The sequence below is a fragment of the Biomphalaria glabrata genome, chromosome 15 (genome assembly GCF_947242115.1).
Source record: "Biomphalaria glabrata chromosome 15, xgBioGlab47.1, whole genome shotgun sequence".
In the NCBI taxonomy this organism is placed as follows: domain Eukaryota; kingdom Metazoa; phylum Mollusca; class Gastropoda; family Planorbidae; genus Biomphalaria; species Biomphalaria glabrata.
In genome coordinates, this window is record NC_074725.1 from 9,353,800 (window position 1) to 9,380,145 (window position 26,346).

At 35.8% G+C, this 26,346-nt stretch overlaps 2 protein-coding genes across 7 annotated transcripts; both read left to right on the forward strand.

Annotated features, from left to right (window-relative positions):
* The first annotated feature begins 75 nt into the window (after window positions 1-75).
* Window positions 76-9,923, forward strand: LOC106066247 (uncharacterized). Of its 6 annotated transcripts, XM_056012040.1 has the most exons (6): window positions 470-805; window positions 1,803-1,921; window positions 2,505-2,820; window positions 5,265-5,387; window positions 6,248-6,339; window positions 7,597-9,923. In XM_056012040.1, exons 3-6 carry the CDS (start codon window positions 2,508-2,510, stop codon window positions 7,801-7,803), a joined length of 735 nt encoding a protein of 244 aa, XP_055868015.1. In that variant the 5' UTR covers window positions 470-805; window positions 1,803-1,921; window positions 2,505-2,507; the 3' UTR covers window positions 7,804-9,923. The 6 variants fall into 6 exon arrangements, with proteins under 6 accessions (XP_055868016.1, XP_055868017.1, XP_055868015.1 ...); XM_056012041.1 differs by lacking the exons at window positions 470-805; window positions 1,803-1,921 and adding an exon at window positions 76-296; XM_056012039.1 differs by lacking the exon at window positions 1,803-1,921 and having other exon boundaries at window positions 2,493-2,820.
* Window positions 9,924-11,950: 2,027 nt separating this feature from the next.
* LOC106066248 (D-beta-hydroxybutyrate dehydrogenase-like) lies at window positions 11,951-22,716 on the forward strand. Its single transcript, XM_056012036.1, has 7 exons — window positions 11,951-12,435; window positions 12,880-13,010; window positions 14,308-14,430; window positions 16,183-16,286; window positions 19,808-19,880; window positions 20,294-20,355; window positions 21,695-22,716. Exons 1-7 carry the CDS (start codon window positions 12,275-12,277, stop codon window positions 21,839-21,841), a joined length of 801 nt encoding a protein of 266 aa, XP_055868011.1. The 5' UTR covers window positions 11,951-12,274; the 3' UTR covers window positions 21,842-22,716.
* The last annotated feature ends 3,630 nt before the right edge of the window (window positions 22,717-26,346 follow it).

Below are 26,346 nucleotides of genomic sequence, written 5' to 3' on the forward strand. Positions count from 1 at the left end.
GCGATGAATTGACATCGGAAAGTTCTAGGGTTATATATATATTTAGTAAAGTAAACAGAATAATTGCCACACCGTAGGGTGTACTTACTAAACAGTCGTCTAGCCCTGTTCGACGCCATCCTCAAGGCCGTCTTGATTTTGACTATGACTAGAACTATTTTTAATTTTTAAGGAACATACAAAAAAAATGTAATGCTAAGAAACTAAGACTCTGGAGTGGTCAGCTTTAAAACAAGATTTATCAATTTGCTTCGGTGAAAAAAAATTCATCTTCATGCTAACTAAAGGAGAAGCACGTTAGTTCAAATGTTTTTTTTTTACAGTTATAAACAAAGAAGAAAGATACAGCGTGTGTCAAATGTGTTGCCACATTATATGTATGAGTCCTATTAGATAGCAACTTGAGAATCACTGTCCATGGACGCTTATAAAATGGGAATTCCCGAAGCTAAATTTTTCTTTAACTGAAGAATACGCATAAAGTAAATAATTAAATTCAAATTTATACAATTGTACAATCATTATATGTGTGTTTTAATCTGCTTATCCCACAGTTTACAATTTTATCTTTACATTGTACAAAAGGAACTTCTCGTAATATTAAATATTTGTAATGAATCGTATTTAGTGTACAATTGTTTCACTTTTACTAAATCAAAACGGGGAATCATGTATGGTTATTGTAACTCGATTACGTGTAGCTTTCTAGTTATGTCTAAGGGTGATTTTGATGAAAATGTTGCAGAGCTAATTTCTAGCTGTGTGTGTAGTTTTTATTTTTTGTTTTTTCAAGATTTAGAAATAGGTAAGCACAATTTTTCTTTCATCTAATCGCTCACATAGGCTAGATTTATTGGGATAAAGAAAATATGTCACTAAAATGTTTAATAATTTATCTTTTATCTTCACTTTGTGTTATTTGTTGTTATTTTATTGTCTGTAGATATATTTTTTTTTCTGATAGTCATCAGTCTTCTCCATCCATCCATCCATCCATCCATCCATCCATCCATCCATCTATCTATCTATCTATCTATCTATCTATCTATCTATCTATCTATCTATCTATCTATCTATCTATCTATCTATCTATCTATCTATCTATCTATCTATTAAATTGGTTATGACTGAATAATGGCAACTGAATGTCGAATTAGCCTGTAAGATATTTCAATCTAAAAAAGATTTTCACAACAGGTAACTTTACCGCTAAAATGAATCACGTGATAAATATATATATTACATGTGAACAGATTGAAGTTGTGATATGTCTTTGTTTTCTTATATCTAATTCTGGGATACATAAATGTTTCTATAGTATTTTATGCCCAGAAGACATAAGAAAATGTTCTTCTAAAACTTCCAATATTTGGATTATAGTTTATTAGCGAGGGACTTAAAGGCTCTTAATAGCAGACCATAGTGTTATCATCTTTCTCATAATGTTATCATCCTTCTCATAGTGTTATCATCTTTATCATAATGTTATCATCTTTCTCATAGTGTTATCATCTTTCTCATAATGTTATCATCTTTCACATAGTGAAATCCTTTTTCTCATAGTGTTATCATCTTTCTCATAATGTTATCATCTTTCTCTTAGTGTTATCATCTTTCTCATAGATTTATCATCTTTCTCATAGTGTTATCATCTTTCTCATAGTGTTATCATCTTTCTCATAATGTTATCATCTTTCTCATACTGTAATCATCTTTCTCATAGTGTTATCATCTTTCTCATAATTGTATCATCATTATGTAGCTTATCGAGCTACTAATTTAATTACTTTGGAGTTACTCAGGAGTTTATTTCATACCGGTTGTCGAGATGTGCCACCTCTAGTTTCTGACGACGACTGATCTTCTTAGCGATAAACATTATTCTGTTATACATGACCATTTCGCAAGTTATTCTTTTAAGGTATTTCTTGAACTTGTCTAGATATTTAGAAAATATATACATATAATACGTTTACCACATCAGCACATCTCACCAGGTCGGCCTTAGTTCATTTTAGACTCTAGGCGAATTGAATTTAGTGACCATTAAATGAATTAAAAATTCTATTAAAAAGCATCGAAAAAACTAAAATTACGCAATTTATGACAAACCGAATAACAATAACAATGAGGACAAGTTTCGCTATTTCTTCTCTAAAAATTATTCTGGAGTCCTGTGCGAGGCCCCAACAATCGGAGGCCCTAAGCGGCTGCCTAGTTTGTCTATACCTAAGGCCGGCCCTGATCTCACTTACATCATTGCATCTCGTGTGCATCTCACGTCAGATGCCCCTGGGCACTTAGCTAGTTTATATTCCTTCACAAAATATCAGCCGTCACTTTTCTATCAGGCTCCCCTTAACTGCTTTTAGTTTTTGTCAGTTGTTTTTGGGTTTTGGTCAGCTGGCTTGTTTACCTCATCACATGTTAAACCTTCTTCATCAGAATTCTTATTAACAGAAAGTATTGTTTATTTTTTATTGACTGTTCAGTTTCCATAACAGGAAATGGGTAGAGTCAGACGGAAGAACTCTTTACAGAAGAAAAAAGATAAACTACGCAGTACTTCAAGTCTCATGTCCCACCAAGACAGAAGGCATGATACTGTGGCAGCATCTGGATCGGATATAGGAAAAGAATTGGCGATCTACGACGAGTCATTCGCTAGACGGCAGATACAGCAACACTCATGCACATGTGCCGTGTGCCAAAAGAAAGGATATTTCATGAAAACCTGCGAAAAATGCTGGACTTCCCGATACTGCAGAGAAAAGTGTCTGAAAGCTCACCGTAAAGGATTCAACCAAAAAGAAATGTGCGGTAAGAAATGGTATTGACATGTTTAGAGAGTGATAGGCCTACATTGAACAGCTGAGGCCCCAATGCACTGTAGGAAATAGATATTAATCAAAGAACACAACATCAAAAACACACTAACAATAAATATAGAAAGAAACATTTATTTATTTTTATTCTATTTAAATATCACAGCGAGTTCAGGGAGCCGACTACTAATAAATTGAATGTAGGCTTACTAACAGCAATATCCAGTTCAGCTTGATGAAGGCAGTATGAAGGAGTTTCAGATGTTCCTTCAGATTGAAAGATTTTTGCATCCTAACCCCAAACCTCCCACATGACGGCGGGGGCGAAGAGCAGGGTTTGAACCCTGGACCATCGCACGACAGTCCAGAGCGCATACCACACGACCAGGCAACAATCTGAAATTCCGAATTTAAAATATGTGTGTTGAAACACGCAATCATATAGATATGAAAATGTGTACGGATAGTGTTGTTGCGTTGTAGCTCTAGACAGCTAAGTCAACACACAAGTGATCAACTCACACATTTCAATATAAGCTTGAAATCTTCGTTTATGAACCAACTAAACTTCATTTTTAGTACAAAAATCTACATGCAGGTGGTTTGTGGTAAGACAGATTAATCTTTGGGGTTTGTGTTAGGACAGATTAATCTTTGGGGTTTGTGTTAGGACAGATTAATCTTTGGGGTTTGTGTTAGGACAGATTAATCTTTGGGGTTTGTGTTAGGACAGATTAATCTTTGGGGTTTGTGTTAGGACAGATTAATCTTTGGGGTTTGTGTTAGGACAGATTAATCTTTGGGGTTTGTGTTAGGACAGATTAATCTTTGGGGTTTGTGTTAGGACAGATTAATCTTTGGGGTTTGTGTTAGGACAGATTAATCTTTGGGGTTTGTGTTAGGACAGATTAATCTTTGGGGTTTGTGTTAGGACAGATTAATCTTTGGGGTTTGTGTTAGGACAGATTAATCTTTGGGGTTTGTGTTAAGACAGATTAAACTTTGTGGTTTGTGGTAGAACAGATTAAACTTTGTTGTTTGTGTTAGGACAGATTAATCTTTGTGAATTGTGTTAGGACAGATTAATCCTTATCTCCGAACGAACGTCCGATACAATCATCTCTTTTATACAAACCCCTGCCATAGCATCAAAGTCAAAGTTCATGTATTACATCCGTCAACACACACACATAGGGCCGGTTATACGATAGGGCCAGACACTGCCAACTTCAGGGCCTCACTCAGGTATCTTCATATTTCAATATTTATTTTTTAACGAAATATACATATGAACTATTAGAAAAAAAAAGGGGAATAAGTTTAAATTTTAAAGTACCGGTACTCTCTTTCTTAATAAAAGGTATAAGGGAGAGAAGAATGTACTGAACTTTGACCTAGGAGGTGGTATTTTCGAAGTCAGCATACTGATAATCAGAGAATGGTCAATGTATAAAGTAAAAGCAGCCGCTGTGGACACGCATCTTGGAGGGGAAAATTCTCAATGAAGACAAATTTCTTTTGTATTACAGACGTTGTTTTTTTTAAGGAATAATTGCGTCATACGTATATTCTATACGCTTATATAATGTTGCATGTTAATTAGATAATTAAATTCTTTTAAATCATTGGTTTTCCTGTCTGATTAAGACAGCCCGTTCCTTGCACTTATGGCACTCACGAAGAAGGAACACTAGCTGACATTTGTCCTAGTACACTGAACAAGAAATGTGCTTATTTATATTAAGTGCATTCATACGGGACTTTAAGACTAAGACTAAGACTGCTTTATTGATCCTTACGGAAATTTGTTGTGATTACAAGGACTCGTTTCTCATATAAAGACAACACAACAGAAACATACACATAAACACAACAGGTGATAGAGTCTGACCGAGTGAGGTAGTGGCAGGAGGGAGTCAGTAGGGAGTCAGTAAGGAGCCAGTAGAGTACACAAGATCTGTCTGTCAAGGGCCTCCACTAACTGATAGCAGTAACTGCACATACACCTATAAAATCCATAATAATAATTTAAAAAAAACTTTGGCCAAAATACTGTTATGTTACAATGTTGGATAAGGAGGCGCGTTGGCTAAGCTGTAAAGCGCTTGTCTTTCGAACCGGGTTCCCAGGTCCGAATCCTGGAGAAGACTGTGACTTTTAGTTTCGGGTTCTTTGGGCGTCTCTGAGTCCACCCAAATCTAATGGGTACCTGACATTAGTTGGGGAAAAGTAATGGCGGTTGGTCGATGTGCTGGCCACATGTCATCCTCGTTAACCGTGGGCCACACAAACATCATCTGCTCTATAGATCGCAAGGTCTGAAAGGGGAACTTTACTATTACAATGGTGGATAGATAGAAATGTCTACTAGTGTCCAGTGTGGTCAGTGATTTAGACAACGTTTTGTTCATATTTTTCCCCCCTCAACCTTTTCTTTAGCTCGTCACGCTGCGTTCCACGGTGCAAGGGCAAGTATCTCCCTTAAACTGAAGCAAAGCCTGTTTAGTGATGGCTACATTGAGATTACTTCCCATTTGTACAGCGTACCAAGGAGTGAAATACGTAAGTCAGTATACAGGATATAGATCTATATAGATTCAATACATCTTATTATACTGAATATTTTGGGAGAGGAACAGAGGCAGTAAGAGAGAGAGAAAAAGTGTGTGTGAAAAAGGGAGAGGGAGGGGCAAAAAAAGGAAAAAGAGAGGGAGAGAGAGACAAGAGGAGTGAGGGAGAGTTAGAGGGAACAAAAAAAAGGGGGGGGGGACGAAACTGTCTTTACCAACTAGTCTGTACTTTAAATCTTCATTTGTTATTGTATAAATTAAAGAAGAACATTACGTCCTACTCGTATCCACACGTTTAACTAGTCTTGCATGTTAATTGGAGACTTAAACTCTGCTAAAAATCGTTGGTTTTCCTGGCTGATTCAGGCAACCCGTTCCTTTTTCTAATAGCACTAGGGAACAAGGAGCACTTGTGAGAATTTATCCTAGCATATGAAATAAGAAATGTGTTATTATCTTTGCATCTTTCTTGGTAATTTCATAATTTTGTGTTTATTATTTTAATTTGTTTTGTAAGTTATTGTTCAGTGCTTTACTTTTTATTCTTCTGTCCTGAAGTGTCTCTAAGTTTTGATGCAGTTGTAAAGGCAGTAGTCCCATTTGAGATCGGAATTAAGTCTCTGGAAAATGTCTTCCCCAAAACAAAACATTTAAACTTGAAATGAAAACATTCACTTTTTTTTTTAATAGAACAACTAATTTCTCAGAATTTAGTATATATTTTTGAAAATAAAATAACATTTGCGCCATTTTTACTATTGTCTTGTTTTAAAAATGTCAAAGGTTTAAAAGAAACACCGCCTAACAAATCTTTAAAAATATTATTATTTTTGGTTTCTTTTCTTGTATTAGATGCTGTAATTGGAGGCCCTCGAAGAGTCATTTTACTTCAAATAAAAAACGCCATTCTAGAGAGTGCGGGCTTTTTTAAGGCATTAGTACAGGTAGGCTTTCCCCTCATATATTTGGTAATATATTTAATGGCTGAATTCTAAAATTAGATTTACATTTTGTTTGCATGCAGAGGATGAAGCAGGCCAAATCCATGAATTAAGTTTTAGTGCCACCGAAGTGGATGGCTGTTATTAAAAAAAACTTCCAACACTATGTACTGTGAAGAAAGACATTGTGCATTGTGTAATTGAAGAACAATACTGTATTGTTATCATAGCGTATCCAATCATATATTTGTTACCTGAAAGAATGTATAAAAGTGCGTATACAATAGATCTAATAAGGTTACTACAGCATAAACGATAATACGCTACGTTACATAAGATTGTCTTTAAACTTTTAATTCCAATATATACAGTAAATAATAGGTAATACTCCTTTGAACTACAAGAGATAAACATTGTATTCGGATGTGGCCATCTCCCATTCAGGATGGGCGCCTCGCCCAGAACTGAAATTGAAAAATAAGCTTTGAGTCACACTCCAGTGTGTAAACCAGAAGAAAATGAGCGGGATTTTTACACGAGTGTGTGTATTATTTATCTTATCTTATATAATATCTTATATAATACAGACGTTACTTTAAAAAAGAAGATGATTACGTCCTATGCGTCATGCATTTAGTCATGCTTGGCAGCACACATTCAGCTGACCATCAGGAAGTCAACTGACCTAAATATCCATATCATATTACGGTTGCATGGAAAAATCAATATAGATTATTTCTAGAGAACAATTAATTTACTTAAACTAGAAAAAAAATTTAAAAAAGGTTAGTCAGTCGCTAGTCAACAGTCATTTTTCCATATGGATAATTTAAATAGTATGCTTATTCTTTTCTGGATCGACTGTAATTTCCCTACGTATATCATATATTGCAATATTTCAACTATATTATTTTATGTCAGCAAGCTATCATTGTGATTTATTTTTTCAATTAATTACTTTGTAAAATGAAGTTTTAAAAGTATTAAACTCAAGAAATTTATATTCAACGCTGTGCATCCTAGTAGTGGGTTGTAATAGATTTAATGGCACCTCAGAATCCGCGTATGCCATATGATTTTGGAGACAATACAAAGCTCTCTCTTGAAAATACAATGGTGACACATTGCCTTACAACAAGCCTAATTATTTCGTATGTAGTTTTAAAACAGTGTGCCAGAAGTGGGTCGTAGGAAGGCATGATGGAAGCAGGTCATTTCTATATTAACAAAATGGTAATGGAAATATTAACGACATTTCAGGATAGTGACAGTTGCTTGGCTTGGCTACACATCTACCCCCCTGCAGACAACACGCTCGTGTTCCTCTCGTTTCGCATGCTGCCGATGCAGTTAGTGCCTGGGAGCTTCGTCTTGCTTTTAAACGGCCACTGGAACAACTATCAGAACCTCTCTTCAGCTGCTATAATTATTAAAGATATTAAAGACATTAGATTTGTAGAAGCCTAAGCTTTAAAAAAAATATCATATGTTTGTGTTGCTATATATAATTTGTGTTACTAAAGAGGGCAATCCTTTGATACACAACATCGGTCATATGTTGGGCATTTTTAATAGCCAGACGACGCAGCATACTCTAATATTGGGCTAGCCAAGGTTAAATAGCATTTTAGTTTTGTGTTCTTGATTGATATTTGCAATTTTCTTTTCATAAACCTTACTGACTTCATTTTTAAAAATAATTTTGTCAATATGAATAATTTGTTTCAGTATAACGTCTAGGTATTTTGGATTTGTAGTCTGTCTATCTAGTTTGCCAAGAGTTAGATAATTAGTTTTTATTTGTTTTAGTCTTTTTCTCACTTTTGGCATCAACAATGGCTACTTCCTCACTGGCAGCATCGCATCTAAACCAAGAGAGAAAATTAAAATACTTTTTTGTTTAAAAACGACAATACCTCCTGTATACACCTTATAGAGCGATTGTTTATGTTCTTTTTTAAAATTAATGAATGTTAGATTTAAAAACGTTGGAATAATTTTTACCCCGCCATTTCACCCTCCCCTGGTTAATCCTGGTTAAGCGACTATATAGAACTACTACACTCTATACTATTCCAATGATAGGCCTTCAGATGTAGACTAAGAAAACGATGCGCGAATGTTTCCACAACATTAAGTTATTAACTCGTGAATCAATAATTCCTTACGTTCAAAAATTCCCGAACGCGATAGCTTTTTATTTTTTTTAAATCGATGTTGGAACTATCGTCCAGCTCTAGGCCTAGGTCTAGTTCTCTAGCCGAATATTTCATTTTTTTTTTTTTACTTAAAAAACAATAACGGTCAAATTAGAGTTTTCTCCCATGAGGCCAACGAGCTGGTCATTCTGTTCTCAAAGATATACATCAACTGTTAAATTTGTAGAAAAATTGTTAGAGCCGTTTTTGAGATCAGCGTCCAGGCTCCACATTCCATTCTCCATGAAGTTTTGACTCGAATAGAGGTATTGTAATAAAAACAGAACGAAATGAAAACCCCGAGCAAAGACGGGTTAAACTTTAGCTAGTTAATAATAATTTGATAAATCTTTTTTTTTTTATTAATGTAGGCAACGAGTCAGGAAATGATCGAAATAAATTAATTTAGCGCGTCCTTGAGTCCACACCACTCTAATGGATACCTGACATAAGTTGGGGAAATAGCAAAAGCGGTTGGTCATCGTGCTGACCAATATTACACCCTCGTAAACCGTGGACCATAGAACCAGATGACCATCTGCTCCATGTGATGAAATTATCATTATAGCGTAAGAACAACAGAACATATAAAGTGTCCCGATAGCCAAAATAACACTTTTAGTAAAAGATCCATTACTAAGGAAAAAAAAATGTTTGCCTTAATGAACAGAAAACTAATGGTACCCCAATGATCAATGAACATATGAATTCTATAATATACACTATGTTTGTTAAATCTGAGATGGTATTTAAGAACTGATATTTTAAAAGTGCAACAGGTGTATGTGTCTCTTAAGCTATGCATGAAGAAAAAGATTTATAACATTATAAATATTCCCTATAATATTATGATACTGGAAATCCCTCACCTGTGAAGTCCCAGGGGAAATAACCCCGACTGTCCTCCCATAGCCACGTTCAGTCCCACACAAACGTACACAACCCCATTCCCCACATATTCACACACACACACACACAGCAGTCTCACACATTTGTACACATTGACGTTCAGTCAAATCAACTATTGAAACAGAAATAGCCCATTCAATCCTTATGTCTACAATACAGGGCAAACTTTGACCTAACACGGGTCATGGGTCAAGGCCAATGAGTACAGTTAGTACACCAAATGTCATATCAAGTCATTTAAGTGACAAAAAGTGGAATGGTCACAGGGGCAAAGCATCCATGGGTTACAAGAGCTCAACACGACTGGAGCCACGACTAGAGTAGGACCCTAGGACCCTGCATAGGCCAATGATAAAAAAAAAAAGTTTACAATTTCAAATGTAGTATTTAGGATTTTCACATAGTTTTGATCTCATTCTTTGTTTATTCATCGTTCTTAAATTATGTTTGTGACATTAAAATTAAAGACAGTACCTGCTATTGAATGCCTTTTGGTAAATGCTTTTAATACATACTGGTTGACTCAATTTGGCCTTTTGTTACTCCACCTGTGAAAGTGAGGGGGTGAGGGGGAGGGGCACAATCACATTATTGTATTCCATGGCTACCTTGCTACCTTGCTACGCTACTATCCAGGGATAGGATTCATGTTTGACGCCTGCACACCCAATGATGGTTTACTATTTAAACAGCCTGAGGGCATGTATTTTGTTTTTTTAATTTAGCTTATTAGCTTACTTAAACAATAAACAGCATACTCCTCAGCTCATCAACAAAACTACAATCAATGCTTGTAGATACAAAACAGTACCGACAGGTACCAATGACAACGGTATTCACAATCTGCGTCTGCATTGGGCTGCATACGCCTAACACTTGTATCATGTATGAAGGGCATTGTAGAGTTATTAGATACCTGCGAGACCAGATGAGGGCAAAAAGGAAAACAAAGGAGGGCAGAAAGGAAAACAAAGGAGGGCAGAATGAAAGGCAACGTCTGAAAAGCTTTACAAATGTAGTTGATAAAACATGTCAGTAATTCAAGGCTGTACAACAGATATATTAAGTCAATGATATAAGTCAATGAAATGAGTAAGTTAATGCTATATATTCTATGTCGTATTTACACTTGAAAAGACCTATGCTATTTAAGATATGGGGCCCTTCGTAAGTCCACATATTATATGTCAGTACTATGTATTTCTTGAGTGCTATCGTACGTTGCCTATCCTGCTCAGAACCTTTCATATATCTCAGACAAAGTGAAAGTCATTTCTTCCTTTAACCAGTGTGTGTATTTATCAGCGAAAGGCTGGAAACAGTAACAGAGTGGGTAATGATCACATTGTGTTAATCTTTTGAAAACGTTTGATAACATGAACACCTATTCATACATAAAAGAGATAGACATTAGTTTGCATTTTTTTAATGAGAAAACGTGTGTATTTAAATCAGATCATATTATAAAAAAAATGAATTTGGTTGATCGATAAAATACAATTACCATTGCAATGAGCAACTTAGCAAAAGTCTTACATTTTCATATTTTAGGTCAGTCTCTCACAAACTGTAGTCCGCGAAATCCTAGTGTTTTGCCAAGCTTGAATAGGTGCTGCACAAACCACTGGAATAATTAACTAGTAGGTCACCACGTGAATTATTGTCTCTACAAATTTAGCAGTGTTCCGCTATTTACTCAGATTGTGCGAAATGTTCCGTTAAGGTGGATATATTTTGAACTTTGCTTTAGCATTGGCAACGCGCTAGTTACTGTGACCTTTACCGTAATGAAGAGATGGTTTTCGATGTTTCCATTAAAAAAACAAAAGCTTATTTATGGGAAAGAACTCCGCACTTACAACTATATCGCTAAATAATGTAGAATTATTTCCCTTATTCGGTATGAAATAAAATAGTTAATTACCAATAATTGCCTAATTGTTTAATTTTTAACTTCATTCATGTTTTGTTCGGTACAAGAAATAATTCTATATTAAGTTTCACGTTGATCCGAGGGTGGGTGTGAGAGAAATAGCATGTACAAGTATCTAAGGGGAGTAAGCCCTACAAGACTACATATTTAGCAGTATCAAACAGACAGACAAACAGACAGACAGACAGACAAACAGATTGAGTTGATATAAGCTTTTTTTTTTTTAAAAAAAATTCATTATGTGGATCTTGACACTTCGCGGTGAATTCAAGACTATTTTGAGATTCTTGCACTTACCTATGAAACTGTGCACACTATGACACCCAGTACTTATGTGCCCTCGATGGCTGGACTATTTCAGATGTCTTAGATCAAAGTGCGAGAATTATGCAACATGATAAAAAAAAAAGAATGGCAATGTGTTGAAAATAGTTCTCATTAAAATATGTATGTCAAAAGTTTATTTAAATATAAATTATATAAAAAAAATTACAGGACAATATTTCCCGAAGTTTGAGAATCTCTCGCATTTACATAATCACTTAATTTTAAAAAAGTCAATCCAGTAAAGATGGAAGTCAGAAGTTTCTGAAACTATAGAGCTATCCGTACCCTCCAAGGACCGACATAGAATATGCATAACAATCGAGTCAGAAATGCAAAAGTCATGCACTTAAAACAATTACGAATTGTTACTAATTGTTTATCTGTAACATAGCTAGCTTTGTTTGTTAAACCCTTCTTAGACACGTAACAATGGTGGGCCCATGATGACGTGGCTGGATTATCGTTCTAGCTAATTAACCAAGAGGACTCGTAGTGGACTTGAGTTTACATCTAGAGCGTTTCAGATCAAATTCAGCAACTTCTTGGATGAAGTAATCCAAGATAGCTAGTCATGTCCGAGAGTCCGTCTGGCAAAGTGGCCCTGGTCACTGGTTCAACTTCTGGGATTGGCCTAGGTATAGCTCATTGTCTGGCAAGCAAAGGCTGCTCTGTGATTCTAACAGGACTTATTGATGAAACTTTGGTGCCAAAATTACTTGCAGAGTTTAAAGGGTAAGACCCATACACAAGTAGCTAATCAACTTTTTTTTTATTTTCTATTTAATGTTTCGCCCCCCCCCAAATAAATGCAACAAAAATTCATTTATCCAGCCTAAATAGCTGTACATATGTAGTATATTTTTCAACGAAAAAGTCATCTTTTGATATCAATAGTAGAAACTGGTTATAGCGACCATGAGCAGAGCCGGAGTTGAGGATTCCGAAATAAAAATCCCCCATGAATCGATGGGGATTGGGGGGGGGGGTAAATTATTGACTGTAGTTTTGCATTATTTAAAAAAAAAAAAAGCAAAGCTACAGTCACCAGATTCCACTAGCGTAGCCAAGGGGAAGTTTTAAAAAATTAAAGCCTCCCTCCAATAAAAAAAAAAAAACAACTACAGCCACCTGATTCTATTAGCGTAGCCAAAATATGTATTCTCTCCCCTTGAACAGGAATACTGCATACAAAGGCAAGTTTCAGTTCATAGCCAGTGATTTCTTGGAAGTGGAGAAAGTTGAGAAGTTTAGCCAGGATGTGTTGGCGTTGTACCCAGACGGTGTTGATATCTTAGTGAACAATGCAGGTATCTATACAGGACTCACTGAATGTGTTTACTTTGAGATGCTAGTGTCTACGAATCCATGATAGTCGAGTGATCAGACAGAGTCGTAAAAAAAAGAGAAAAACATGTACAGAAATTGTACAAAGAGAATTAGAGGAATTACAGAAATAGGAATCAAATTGGAGCATGTCTTTCCACCCAGAAAAATGTCAAAAAAAAAACTAAAACAAATTAATTCCACTGAGCTAGCCCGGAAAACCAATGACTTGGCAGAATTTAGGTCATTCGTCAATATACATGACTAAATGCATGACGCGAAGGACATAATCATCTTCCTTTTTGAAATAACGTCCGTATTATATAAGATAAGATAAGAGGTATAAAGAAATGTGGATGAATAGGTAGGCGAGTGAACAGATGGACGGATAATGGTCTTATCTCTTATAAATGACAGACGTTACTTCAAAAGAGAAGACAACAAGTCAAATTTCACATTGAGAGGGATCTAGATATGAACCTAAAACACAAATATAGGTCTATAACCTTGAGTTAATCAAGATAAAACTATATTATATATATAGCCTATTGCGTATTACTGCCACGATGATTTCAAATCATTTTGCCTAATTAACAAACTGTTATTAGGCCTACTTTCTACTTCTTGTTGTAAATAAGAATTTATTAAAATAAATTTTAAAGTCGTTTAGGAATGGGGCTTTCAAGATGCCCAAGCTTAAAGGGCATAATTAATAATTAAAATAAATTGGAAAAAAAAACTTATTACTCATCGCGAAAGTTTGGGGCAACCGAACACAACTAGAATACAAAAAAGCTAGTGTGCAATGAGTTAGAACGAGTAATAAACCAATAAGCCTTGTAGCTTCCCTTATGTCGAATATTTACAAACAATAATCAGTGTCCTGGGAGCGTAAAAAAGAGATAAAAAAGAAAACCTTGCACAACGAGAAGAATTAAAAGAACAGCAGACACAATGAAGAGACGTCATTACAAGCTTGATAAGGCACTTGCAGTTTTGTACAGGCAACGCTAAACATTGGTTTTAGTTTTAAACACATAGATCTTGTAGAAACTATTGATCGATCAGCCTTACCCCATACTTAGGATTGAAATAGACAAAACAGTTCACAATAAGAAATGCTCAAGATTCTTAGCCTTTACACCTTACCACAGACCGTCTACTACATCTCCCCGCGACACCTCCTTGATATAAAGAAATGAAAAGATGAAGTGAAATCAATAACTCTGAAAGTCTTACGCATATAGTTCCTACAAAAGATATCTCGTTATATATTTGAAGGTGTACCGGGACGAGGTCTTATTGAGAACTTGACTACAAAAGTCTGGCAAGATACTCTTGCAGTCAATCTAACAGCGCCGTTTGTCTTGACCAGAACATTCTTTCCGTTGATGAAAAAGCGAGGTCAGTCACTTTTGTTAAAGTAAGTGATCTTTAATGTTCTTAGATCACATCTCTCTCTCTCTCTCTCTCTCTCTCTCTCTGTATATATGTATATGGCCTCTTCTTTTACAGGAGGCCATATATAGACATATATATCAATGCCAAGAGATATTTCTAAAAGTTTTATGATTAATTTGGGAATTAAGGTCAATCTAGTTGCTGCATTAAAACAGAAGAAGGAACAACAGAGTTTTTTAGCATCGAGACAGGTGTGAGAAAGGAGTGCATCTTATCTCCCTTCCTTTTCCTCCTAGCTATCGACTACATAATGAGGAGAGCAATGAACCAGACTGCCTTTGGTATTCCATGGCGTGAACAAAATCGAATAACGGACTTGAACTTTGCACATGACGTTGCACTACTCGGGGCTACAAATAAATGCATACAAGAAATGACGGAGAGCTTAGATAGAGAGGCACCCAAAATTGGCCTCCGCATAAACTTGGATAAGACTAAAATTTAGCGAGTGGGATATAAGGCAAAGGATGCCCCCGTTAGATTTGACGAGTCAAAGCTTGAAGAGTTGGACAAGTTCACTTACCTTGGCAGCATCATAACAAATGATGGGGATACCTACCATGATGTAACGTGCCGAGTAGGAAAGGCAGGGAGCATTTTCCAAAGGCTGCAGCCCATCTGGACAAGCCAAGCCATTGGACTCGAAACAAAAATACACCTTTTCAACACAATCGTCATTCCAACTGCAACATATGCATGTGAGACATGGAAGTCATTTGTCAAAATTGAGAAAAGACTAAATGTTTCTCAACAAATATTGCTGAGACGGATTTTGGGTGTCAGTTACAGATGGGGTCTCAAACAAGGAAATCCTATGCCGACCTAGGAGTCGAACACATAGTGAGGTTGTGACAGAGCGTCGCAAGAGGTTTGCGGGACATGTCCTACGACAAAATGAACTACGCACATCAAGAGTTGCGATGGAGGCCAATACGTGGAAAGAGCAAACGGGGACATCCTCGTATTACTTGGTGGAAGGAGGCTTCAGATATTGCCATGACAGATCTTTGGGGAGTCAGCTTGTCTAAGTAAGTAACAGAGGAGGAGGAACGTTGATGGGAGGGTAGAAACGTGGATGGATGGGTAGAAACGTGGATGGGTGGGTAGAAACGTTGATGGGTGGGTAGAAACGTAGATGGGTGGGTAGAAACGTGGATGGGTGGGTAGAAACGTTGATGGGAGGGTAGAAACGTGGATGGGTGGGTAGAAACGTTGATGGGTGGGTAGAAACGTGGATGGGTGGGTAGAAACGTTGATGGGTGGGTAGAAACGTTGATGGATGGGTAGAAACGTGGTTGGGAGGGTAGAAACGTGGATGGGAGGGTAGAAACGTTGATGGGTGGGTAGAAACGTGGATGGGTGGGTAGAAACCTGGATGGGTGGGTAGAAACGTTGATGGGTGGGTAGAAACGTGGATGGGTGGGTAGAAACGTTGATGGGAGGGTAGAAACGTTGATGGGAGGGTAGAAACGTGGATGGGTGGGAAGAAACGTGGATGGGTGGGTAGAAACGTTGATGGGTGGGTAGAAACGTGGATAGGAAGGTAGAAACGTTTATGGGAGGGTAGAAACGTTGATGGGTTGGTAGAAACGTTGATGGGAGGGTAGAAACGTGGATGGGAGGGTAGAAACGTGGACAGCTGTTGAATAAATATTAATATAAAAACAAAATCTTTGTTATATTTTGATATCTTAGGTTGGGGCAGAATTATTAATATGTCTTCACAAATGGGTCAGCTTGGTGAGTTAGGCAAGCTGGCTTATTGTTCTTCAAAATCGGCCCTCATCGGCTTCTCGCGGGTGAGATAAAGTTTTCTTTCATTAACTTGTTAAATTAACACTCTTTAATTATTATTATTATTATTATTTTTTATTTGCAAATCAAAACCCTTGTCGCAACCAAATGATGAAGCGCTATGAACACACACGAGTCTTTAGACTCACTAGCGTTGATCAACAAACAACCCATGAAAACTGTGGCAGCACTGCAGGTTAAGAGAAGCTAAATAATGAAGACTCAGAATTACCTTTTTTTTCTGTCCTCTTACTACTCAGAGCGATAAAACTATTCTCATAATGTTTCCTCCAGTGTCCAATGATTGCAATGATTGGGGCTTGGATGCATCAGTGATTTAATGTCGCAAACAAGGTGAACAATTAGCGTCAACGAGTCAATTTTCAATAGTAATTATGAAATTTTTAGAAAAGATAGGGCTGATAATCATGGAGGAGTTCTCTTAGCAATAAAAAGCACTCTTATAGCAGAAGAAATTACCTTACCTAACTCAAAAAATATAGAATCAACATTTTGTAAAATTAATACCACCTCAACATCCCTAATAATAGGCAGCATTTACAGACCACCAAATTCTAGTTTAGAATACATGCAGGAACTATGTAATCAGATTACTACACTTAAAGAGACAAATAAAAATGCAGTTTTTTGGATTATGGGTGATTTCAACCTACCTGATATAAATTGGAAAACACTAACCATAGATAAACACCAAAACCTTAAGGACATAAATGAGCTTTTCATAGAAACTTTACACAACCTAAGTTTAGATCAAATCATTAAAAAGCCAACTAGATTAAACAACACATTAGATCTCTTCTTAACCAACAGACCTGGATTAGTAGTTGATTATGATATTATCCCTGGTCTATCAGACCATGAGATCATAAAAATACACAGTCAGATAAAAGCAGTAGCCAATACAAAACCCAAAAGAAAAATCTTACTCTGGAATAAATGTAACCTAACACAACTACACCAAGCTGCATTAAACTTTCAACAAACATTCTTATTAGAAAAAGACATTAACCAACCAGTCGATGACCTCTGGAATTTCATTAAAAACCATCTTAAAAGCATCAGAGAAAATCATATACCAACTAAATACATAGCAGACAAAATAAATAAATGCTGGTTTAATAATAGACTAAAGAAGCTTTGTAAACAGAAGGAAAACCTATATAGAAAATTTAAAGAAACTAATGCAGAAAGAGTTTACAAAAAGTATATAAAAATTAAACACTTAACCCAAAAAGTAAGCAGACAGCTGCAGAGTGAATACATAAACAATGTAATATCTAAAGATAACAACAAAAACCTATGGTCATACATTAAGTCTAAGAAAATGGAAACAACAGGCGTAGCGCCATTAAAAGATGAACATAACATAATTCATAATGATAATGAAACTAAAGCAAACATTCTAAACAAATACTTTGCATCAGCATTCTCAGCCCCAGGAGACAAAGACATATTACTGAATTTGAACCAAGTAGACAACATAGAAGATATAGTAGTACAAGATAATGGAATTCAAAAACTATTAGCCAACACCAAACCAAATAAAGCTTCTGGACCTGAAAATATTCCAGCTAGATTACTCAAAGAACTAAATAATGAGCTAGCCCCAGTGTTCAAAATACTCTTTCAGGCTTCACTTAACCAGGGCAGAGTACCAAAGGACTGGAAAGAAGCTAATGTCACCCCCCTATTTAAAAAAGGAGAAAAATCTGACCCAGGAAACTACAGACCAGTATCACTTACCAGCATCACATGTAAAACCCTAGAACACATAATATGTAGCAACATCATAAACCACTTAGACAAACATAATGTCCTCACATACCAACATGGCTTTAGGAAATATAGATCATGTGAAACACAACTAATAGGACTAATTGATGATTTTTCAAAAGGTTTAGATAATAGTGAACAAATAGATGCTATCTTACTAGATTTTTCTAAGGCTTTTGACAAAGTTCACCACCATAGTTTGCTTAAAAAATTAAAATATTTCGGCATTAATGGTCCACTGCATCAGTGGATTAAAGACTTTCTGATAGGGAGAGAACAAACTGTAATAATAAATGGCTCTAAATCAACACCGATAACAGTAAACTCAGGTGTACCTCAAGGAACAGTCTTGGGTCCACTACTATTTTTAATTTACATAAATGATTTACCAAATTGCATTACTTCAGGAACAAAAGTCAGATTATTTGCAGACGATTGCATAATATATAGAACAATAAAAACAATACAAGACACAGATATTTTACAAAGAGAATTAGATGAATTACAGAAATGGGAATCAAATTGGAGCATGTCTTTCCACCCAGAAAAATGTCAGTTGTTAAGAGTAACAAAAAAACTAAAACAAATTAATTCCACTTATCTTATTCATGGCAAACCAGTAACACAGACTAAAAACGCAAAATACCTAGGTGTTATAATAAATGAAAAACTGTCATGGAATCCACATATTGATGAAACTACAAAAAAATCAAACAAAGCATTAGGATTTATTAAAAGAAATTTCTATAAATCAAATAAGAACATAAAACTAAAATGTTATTTAACCTTGGTTAGGCCAATAATAGAATATGCATCCTCTGTTTGGGACCCCTCAACTCAAGAAAACATTAAGAAACTAGAACAGACACAAAATAGAGCAGTGCGATTCATAACAAACGAATATTCACATTTGACTAGAGTAACACCTTTAGTAAAATCACTAAATTTAGAAAGCCTTCAGGACAGAAGGCTCAAAAGTAAAGTAGCAATAATACATAAAACACTGAACCATAATCTTCAAATACAAAAACAAAATTTAATAAAATACTCTGAAAGACACAAAGATAAAGGCACATTCCTCGTCCCATATGCTAGGACAAATTTGTACAAATACTCCTTCTTCCCTAGTGCTATTAGAGCATGGAATGGGTTGCCTGAGCTAGCCAGGAAAACCAGTGACTTGGCAGAATTTAAGTCATTGGTTAATATGCATGACTAAATGCATGACGCGTAGGACGTAATCATCTTCTTTTTTGAAGTAACGTCTGTATTATATAAGATAACGAGTGATGTTGAAACAATACACAAGACACAAATTATAATGATAAAAGATTACCAAATATAATTACATACCTGGAGGTAGTCAAAAATGAAGACTAAACGGACAAACCCTTAAATGAAGGACAGAAAAAAAAACTACTACTACAATTATTAGAATGAAACATAATCAAAAGACTCTTAAAATGACTATGTTAAATAACTTTTCTTAGAACAGATAACTTTTTATCGTAATTCAATATCTGCTTAAATAAAGATTAGCCAAAGTCTGTAAGTCTCCCGAATGTACTTTGTAAAAAAAAAACCGCCTCTCGTGAGTCTGTTAAGAGTCTATAGCTCTCGTATATCCAATGTGCGTTGATTAGAGAAAGCCCAGTTTCAATGTTGGCTTTTACTGGTAACCCTGTCCAGTAACTGGTTCATTTTCTAAGATTGTTATGTCCTCGTTTACTAGGTTGTGGCCCTTGAAGGCGCTCAGCATGGAGTCACTTGTAATGCAGTCTGTCCTGGATTCGTCGATGCTCCAAGTAAGTGGCACACACTAGAATATCACTCTTTATTTACAGTTCGCACACAAGGTATGGTCGGAATTGTGCGGACGTGTTTCGTTTCTTTGATTAAAACTAGAATTAGTAAACTAAGCCGGAAGTATCTTTTTCCTTATATATCTTTTGCATTTTTCAGTACTCATTTTAAATTAAACTGACATTATTAGGCTGTGAATTAGTAAGTGTAATAATCAATAACATTTTGTATAAATAAAAGTAACTTTTAATATAGACTTACTTTGCACCAAAAGTGAAATAGATACGTCTAGGAATATTGTGATCTTCACCTGGTAGGCATAGTTAATCTACTGATGCTAATATTCCACAAACTGTCTCTTTTTCATTGTGTTCACTTGATACATTCAATTTGATTGTATTGTTTCGTGTTCCAGTGTGTCACAGTTTTATAACACAAGTAGCAACACAACAAGGTCTTTCATTGGAAGATATCAAGGTAATATATAACATTTGGACTTTATTTCAAGGGCCTGCCTTACAAACTGCGGGGCACAATTTAATGGATGCTTGCGGGGCCCCTCTTCTTTTTTTTTTACAATGACAACTATAACTTATAACATTATAACAAAATTTAGTATACAACATGGAAGCAACTCAAACGCAATAGGCGTCAGTGGCTTAATGAACGTGACGTGAATCGTTCGATAGACTAAATATGTTAACCCTTTGAGTCCTACATCCCACATAAAAGCCTCTGACATGAGCCATGACTGATAGTGATATGCTAAATGTAAATTGCGGGGCCCCTGCCAGGCGCGTGGTCCAATTTTGATCTAAAATAAACTAAACCAAACGGAACATCTCTGTCTAACTAAATCTGCCTGTGTGGTTCAGACTGTATGAGCAGGCCAAAGAAGTTAGCGTTGACCAATGCTAAAGCTCAGGGCATAATAGGGTTAGAAATGACATTTTTTCCCAATAGTGACACAAAGAGGTTCAGTCTAGAAGAGAGTAGCTCTAGGACCAGACATAAGCATTACAACTTCAGTATTACCTTTTCATTCACAATTAAAAATGTATTCAAATACTTAAAAGATGGAAGAGGGTGCGGGAGGTACTTGCAAATTCCACATCAGATCAAACAAACAAGAACCTGGGCTGACACGGTTCTCAAAACCGACTCTAACAATTTAATTTTTATAGAAATTTGACACTTAATAAATATCTTTTGGAAAAGAATTACTAGCTGATTGGCCATACTAGGAAAAAAGAGTCTTGTTTGACCGTTATAATACGGCAAAAGGTTTTCCCGCATGTATTTGTCTAAGACTCTCTATGAGTTTCGGATGCCCCATACCGTTTGCTCTATCATTAGAAAATAGATATATTTAAAAAATGTTACTTGTTATTAGTAGAAGGCCAGTTACTGGCTTGTTGCAATGTCTTAAATCATAGTCATAGTTCTATGAAGTGTGAAGAGATACGAAAGTAAATTATTAATTTCTTATTACTCATAACTTTAAGTTCAAATAATATAATAAACTAAATATGCATACTTTATTTCTTTCAAGAAATAATTTAACCAGTATGAGGTTCGAACACGCGACATTCGCGTCATGCTCTAACAACTGAACTAACCAGCCACATTACAATGTTTTAAATGAAAGCCTCCACCTACCACTCCAGGGGAACGTATTAGCTAATAGATCCACTAGGAATTGAACAATACATCTAGATTAGGTATGCAATCGACGGACCTCACAACATAAGGGTAATAGGCACACATCTACATTTGGTTATCTAACTTTACTCTCTACTTTTTTTTTCTCTTCCAGAATGACTTCCTCAAAGACGGCACTCCGATTGGTCGTTTGATCCCCATCAGCGAGGTAGCTGGTCTAGTGACGTTCCTGTGTTCTGATGTAGCCTCAAGTATAACTGGATCTCCCATCGCTATAGATGGAGGCTACGCTGCTCGATAAAAGCGATACATATTTGATAACAGTTTGTTAGATTTTTTCTTTAATACATTCAACGAAACAGTAAAATATATTTATATTTAATAAATATAAAATTATTCTCATGGTGTCATGGAAACATAATTGTGTTCTTTTTATTTCATTAAAACAGTAACTATGGGATTTAATTCGTCCAGGCCCATGAGTCCGTGACTGGAGTCCCCCAGGGGCGATCATAAAGATAATCATTCATTACTTGTAAGAAGACGTTTTAGTTGTGTGAGGATTTGTACTTTTTCATGTAAGAATTCGTTTGATTGTAATACCACTGTTACTTGTAAAAGGTGGTACACACACTGGAGTATCTATTTGTTGACAGAAGGACTCGGTTTATTTGTCACACTCAGTCTCCTGGTTAAAAGTTGGTGGGAGGGGACACCATCAAATCATTGATCCCAGACAAACGGGCAGTTGGCTACCCCACTGATAATTTGAACGTTTTAAGCTGCTGTCTGTTACCTTAAAGAAAGTGGGGAGGGGGGATTATTGAAATAAAATAGTGAGAGTCAAATGGACCTCATTCACCAATTGTAAACAAACAACATTTAGTCTCGTGATAATATTAATAAAACAACGAAATAAAAACTGTCACGTGATAGCCATTGTGTATTAAAAATTAGATCTTAATTTGTATAGAAAAGATTACAGAATCACGTGGCTAAATGTTGTTTTGTTTACGATTGGTGAATGAGGTCCATTATCACGCTGATTTAATTGTTAATAGGTTCCAGTAAATCAAGGGGAACGAAGGCGTATTTAAGTGTTACATTCAAAACAAATGACTAGCTTATAAAATGTTGAAGTACATTCTTGTGTAAATAAACAATATTTAAAACAGATTGTTGAATCACCAATGTACTCTGTTCCCTTTTTCTTCTGAGTGTATTTGTTTATGTTTGTTTCTACTGCGTGTGTTTGTGTGTGCATGCCTGTTATTAATTAACAAACAAACAAAAAACTCCAAGGGGAGATAAAGCACAACACTCTGTACCAGGGGTCGGCAATCTGCGGCTTGCGAGCCACATGCGGCTCTTGGGATGTTAAGCTGCTGCTCCTTAGTTCCATATGCAAATATTATTTATTTACTCGAAAAATAAAAACATTTAAAAATCGTTTTGATTTGATTAACAAGGATTAGGTATCGATTCTATCCCTCAGCCACTTGTACTCGCTTTTCAGCGCACTCATACTCCATGTCTTAAAATGGTGGAAGATATTCAACTTTCTTCTGCCAAATCACTTGATATAGATAAGTCATGCGACATAAAAGACACTGCACTTGTTGAATTTGTTGTTAGATATATGTCTTTCCAAGGTCCAAAAGAAGAACGTTTAGGATTGCTACCGATCTCGTGACAAACTAGAGAAGATACACCAATATGTTGTGGAAAAATCGTTTCAATAGCAACTGATGGAGCCTGAGATGAACTCCATTTGGTGACAAGGCAGGGAGACCTAGGTCTCCCGTCGTGCCCTGGTAAGGAACTCTGCTGTTTGGCGTAGTGCCTCGTAGCTTCCATACAAACTTAGTGAACCACTAGATACGTCCTCCCGCAGCTCGCGGAGCTGCGGACACTCTTGCAAGACGTGCGCCACCGTCTCTTCTGATTCCCCGCAGTGTCGGCAACGGGCATCAAAATTTGGCCGGAACCGGGCGAAGTACGCACCTATGGGGCAGTGTCCCGTACGCCACTGCGCTATTGTTGTTTGTTCCGACCTTTTTAGCCTCCACCACGGGTCCAGAATGACAGGAAAAGATAAATAGCAACAACGATTCTTTGGCGCAAAATAAACCATAAAATTCTTACGTTTCACCGGATAATACACCAAGAAGCGCTTTGTGCCCAAAACATTTCAGCCGAAATTGTTGAGGTCACGAATTAGGTAATCAAGATTTTTAACAGCATCTTGTCAAAAGCACTCTACCATCGTCAGTTTAAAGAATTCTTAAACGTAATGAAGACTCGGTATCGCGACCTTCTTCTTTCCAATAAAGTGCGATGCTTTCTAAAGGTATGGTGTTGAAACGTTTTGCTTTGTGCTTGAATAGATTAAATACATCCCTAAATGATAACGGCATAAATCCCCCTGAATTAGAGAAAGACAAATGGTTGCAAACATTTTACTTTATGGTGGATATAACAATGAAATTAAATGAGCTGAATCTTAAACTGCAAGGAGAGGAAAACCCAGTCTATGTTTTGAAGAAGAATTGGTTTGTTTTGAAGATAAATTAATTCTTTTTTTGCAGAAGATATTCAGAGCGGTCAATTGCTTCATTTTCAATTTATACAGCAATATTGCGATAAAACCAGTGCAACTGTGGGCTTGAGCTACTTCAGCACAGTTATAAAGAAAAATTAAAGATAAATTTATTGACAGATTTGAGCAATTCAAAACATACAAAACGATTGTAGCATGTATAAAAAAAAATCCTCTCAACACAAATAGTTACGAAATCCACATTGATCCATTTGGAATTGGTACTGGATCTCTAGACATGCAATTGATCGATTAAAAAATTAAAGCTTTGTGGAGTGAACAATTTACAGAGTTGACAATCAGGTTGGAAGAGTTGAAGGTCTAGAAATGTATGTAACGCAACAAAAGTGGACAGCTTAAAAAGAAATGCCGCGAGATGAGGCTCATATATTTGACGCATGGATTAGTCTTCCAGATTGCTACAGTCAGGTGAAAAAGTTGGCATTTTGGAAGGCTATCTTCGGATCGGCATATTCGTGCGAGCAAATGTTCTCTTGCATGATTTTAATTAAAAGCAAAGTTAGAATAAAAAAAAAATTAAGGTTCTTGTTTGAAATTAAAAACAACAAGTTATGAGCCAAATTTATAGAAACTTTCTAAAAACATGCAAAGCCAAAGCTCCCGTTGAATTCCTTTGTTCAATTGTTTGTTATTGAAGTACAAGTTAGTGTGTTATGTACATGTTTAATTGTTTACATTGTATACTTATATAACAAATAATTATCCTATACTGTGTAACATTTGTATAGGCGTGGATAAACACATACATATGTAGTGAAAAACATTATTTAAATAAGGATAGAAAGATATTTGTTCTTATGAATAAATAGTTGCTGTTTTTTTTTATTAAAAAAAAAAACGTTATTTATGCAAGTACTATTTATTGTTGGCAAGAAAAAAATCTTGTGGCTCTCTAAAAACGTTGAAATTATGTAAATTGTCATTTTTGGCTCTTCCGACTCAAAAGGTTGCCGACCACTGCACTATAGTATACAAGAATTATCTAACTTGATTCATCACCTCAATAACATCACTACTAAACACTCTCTGGTTGCATGCTAAACATCCTCTCCTGGGATATAAATCTTTTTTTTTATCTCATGATAACAATAACTAGTATTCTTACTTTCGTTATTTTGTTTACAAAAAAAAATAATTTCGTCTGTGATTGAAATCATTGCCAATAATATTTGACTAGACTCTAATTACTTACTTTTTAATTGATTTAATTTTTGTTAGGTACATTAAATATTTTTTAACGTTTGAACTTAATCCGAGAATGGGTGTGGGTGAAATGACGTGTACAATTATTTAAGGAGACAAACCCCGACACAGTTAACCATATCTATGAATGCTGAAGGAGTAATTTCCCTTGTTGGATTGAAAAAAAAATAATAACCAGTAATTAATTGACTAATTGGCCGTTTTTTTTAATTGATTCATGTATTGTCTACACCATTTAACACAAAGTTTCAACTTGATCCGAGAATCAGTGCGTATAACGTAAGGATAACGTGTGCAAACTTTTTACCAGACAGACAGAATGACAGACAGAGTGAGTTGATTAAAGATTTGTAAAAAAGAAACATTTTCCCCGCCCCTACCAACCCCAATGGCAGAATCCTGGTTTAGAGAATGTATAGTTCTACTAGAATGTATACTATTCTACTGATAGGCCTTTAAATCTAGATTTAGAAGACGGTGTGCTACATGTTTCTGAACATTAATTGATTGAATGAATAATGCCAACAAGCGGGAATTTCCGAAGCCGTTCAAGATAAACATTTTCTCGTTCTCTAGCCAAATGTAAATTTATTTCTTTTTTTTACTTTGAAAAATTATCAACTTCAAACTAGTGTTTTCCCAGTGTGGCCAACGAGCTACTGACTCTTTTTTATTTTCAGCGAGATACACCAACTGTTAAATTTCTAAGAAAATCCGAAAATCATTAGATTCTCTAATGATTAGACACGTGTCCAGATTCCATGTTCCACGAAGATACGAGCTGAAAAGAGGTATTGTAAACAAAAATACGATAGTTGCGTTCAATTTAAAACAAACATTATTCCACAAAAAGATTTTGCATTAGAAAAACTATTTTATTTTTGTATTCGTTTGCATGCCGAATTAATCTGACAAAAGTGCAACGTGTAAAAACTCGTAAAGTACACAGGTGTAAACATAATTAATTGAGATCGTGTGTACTC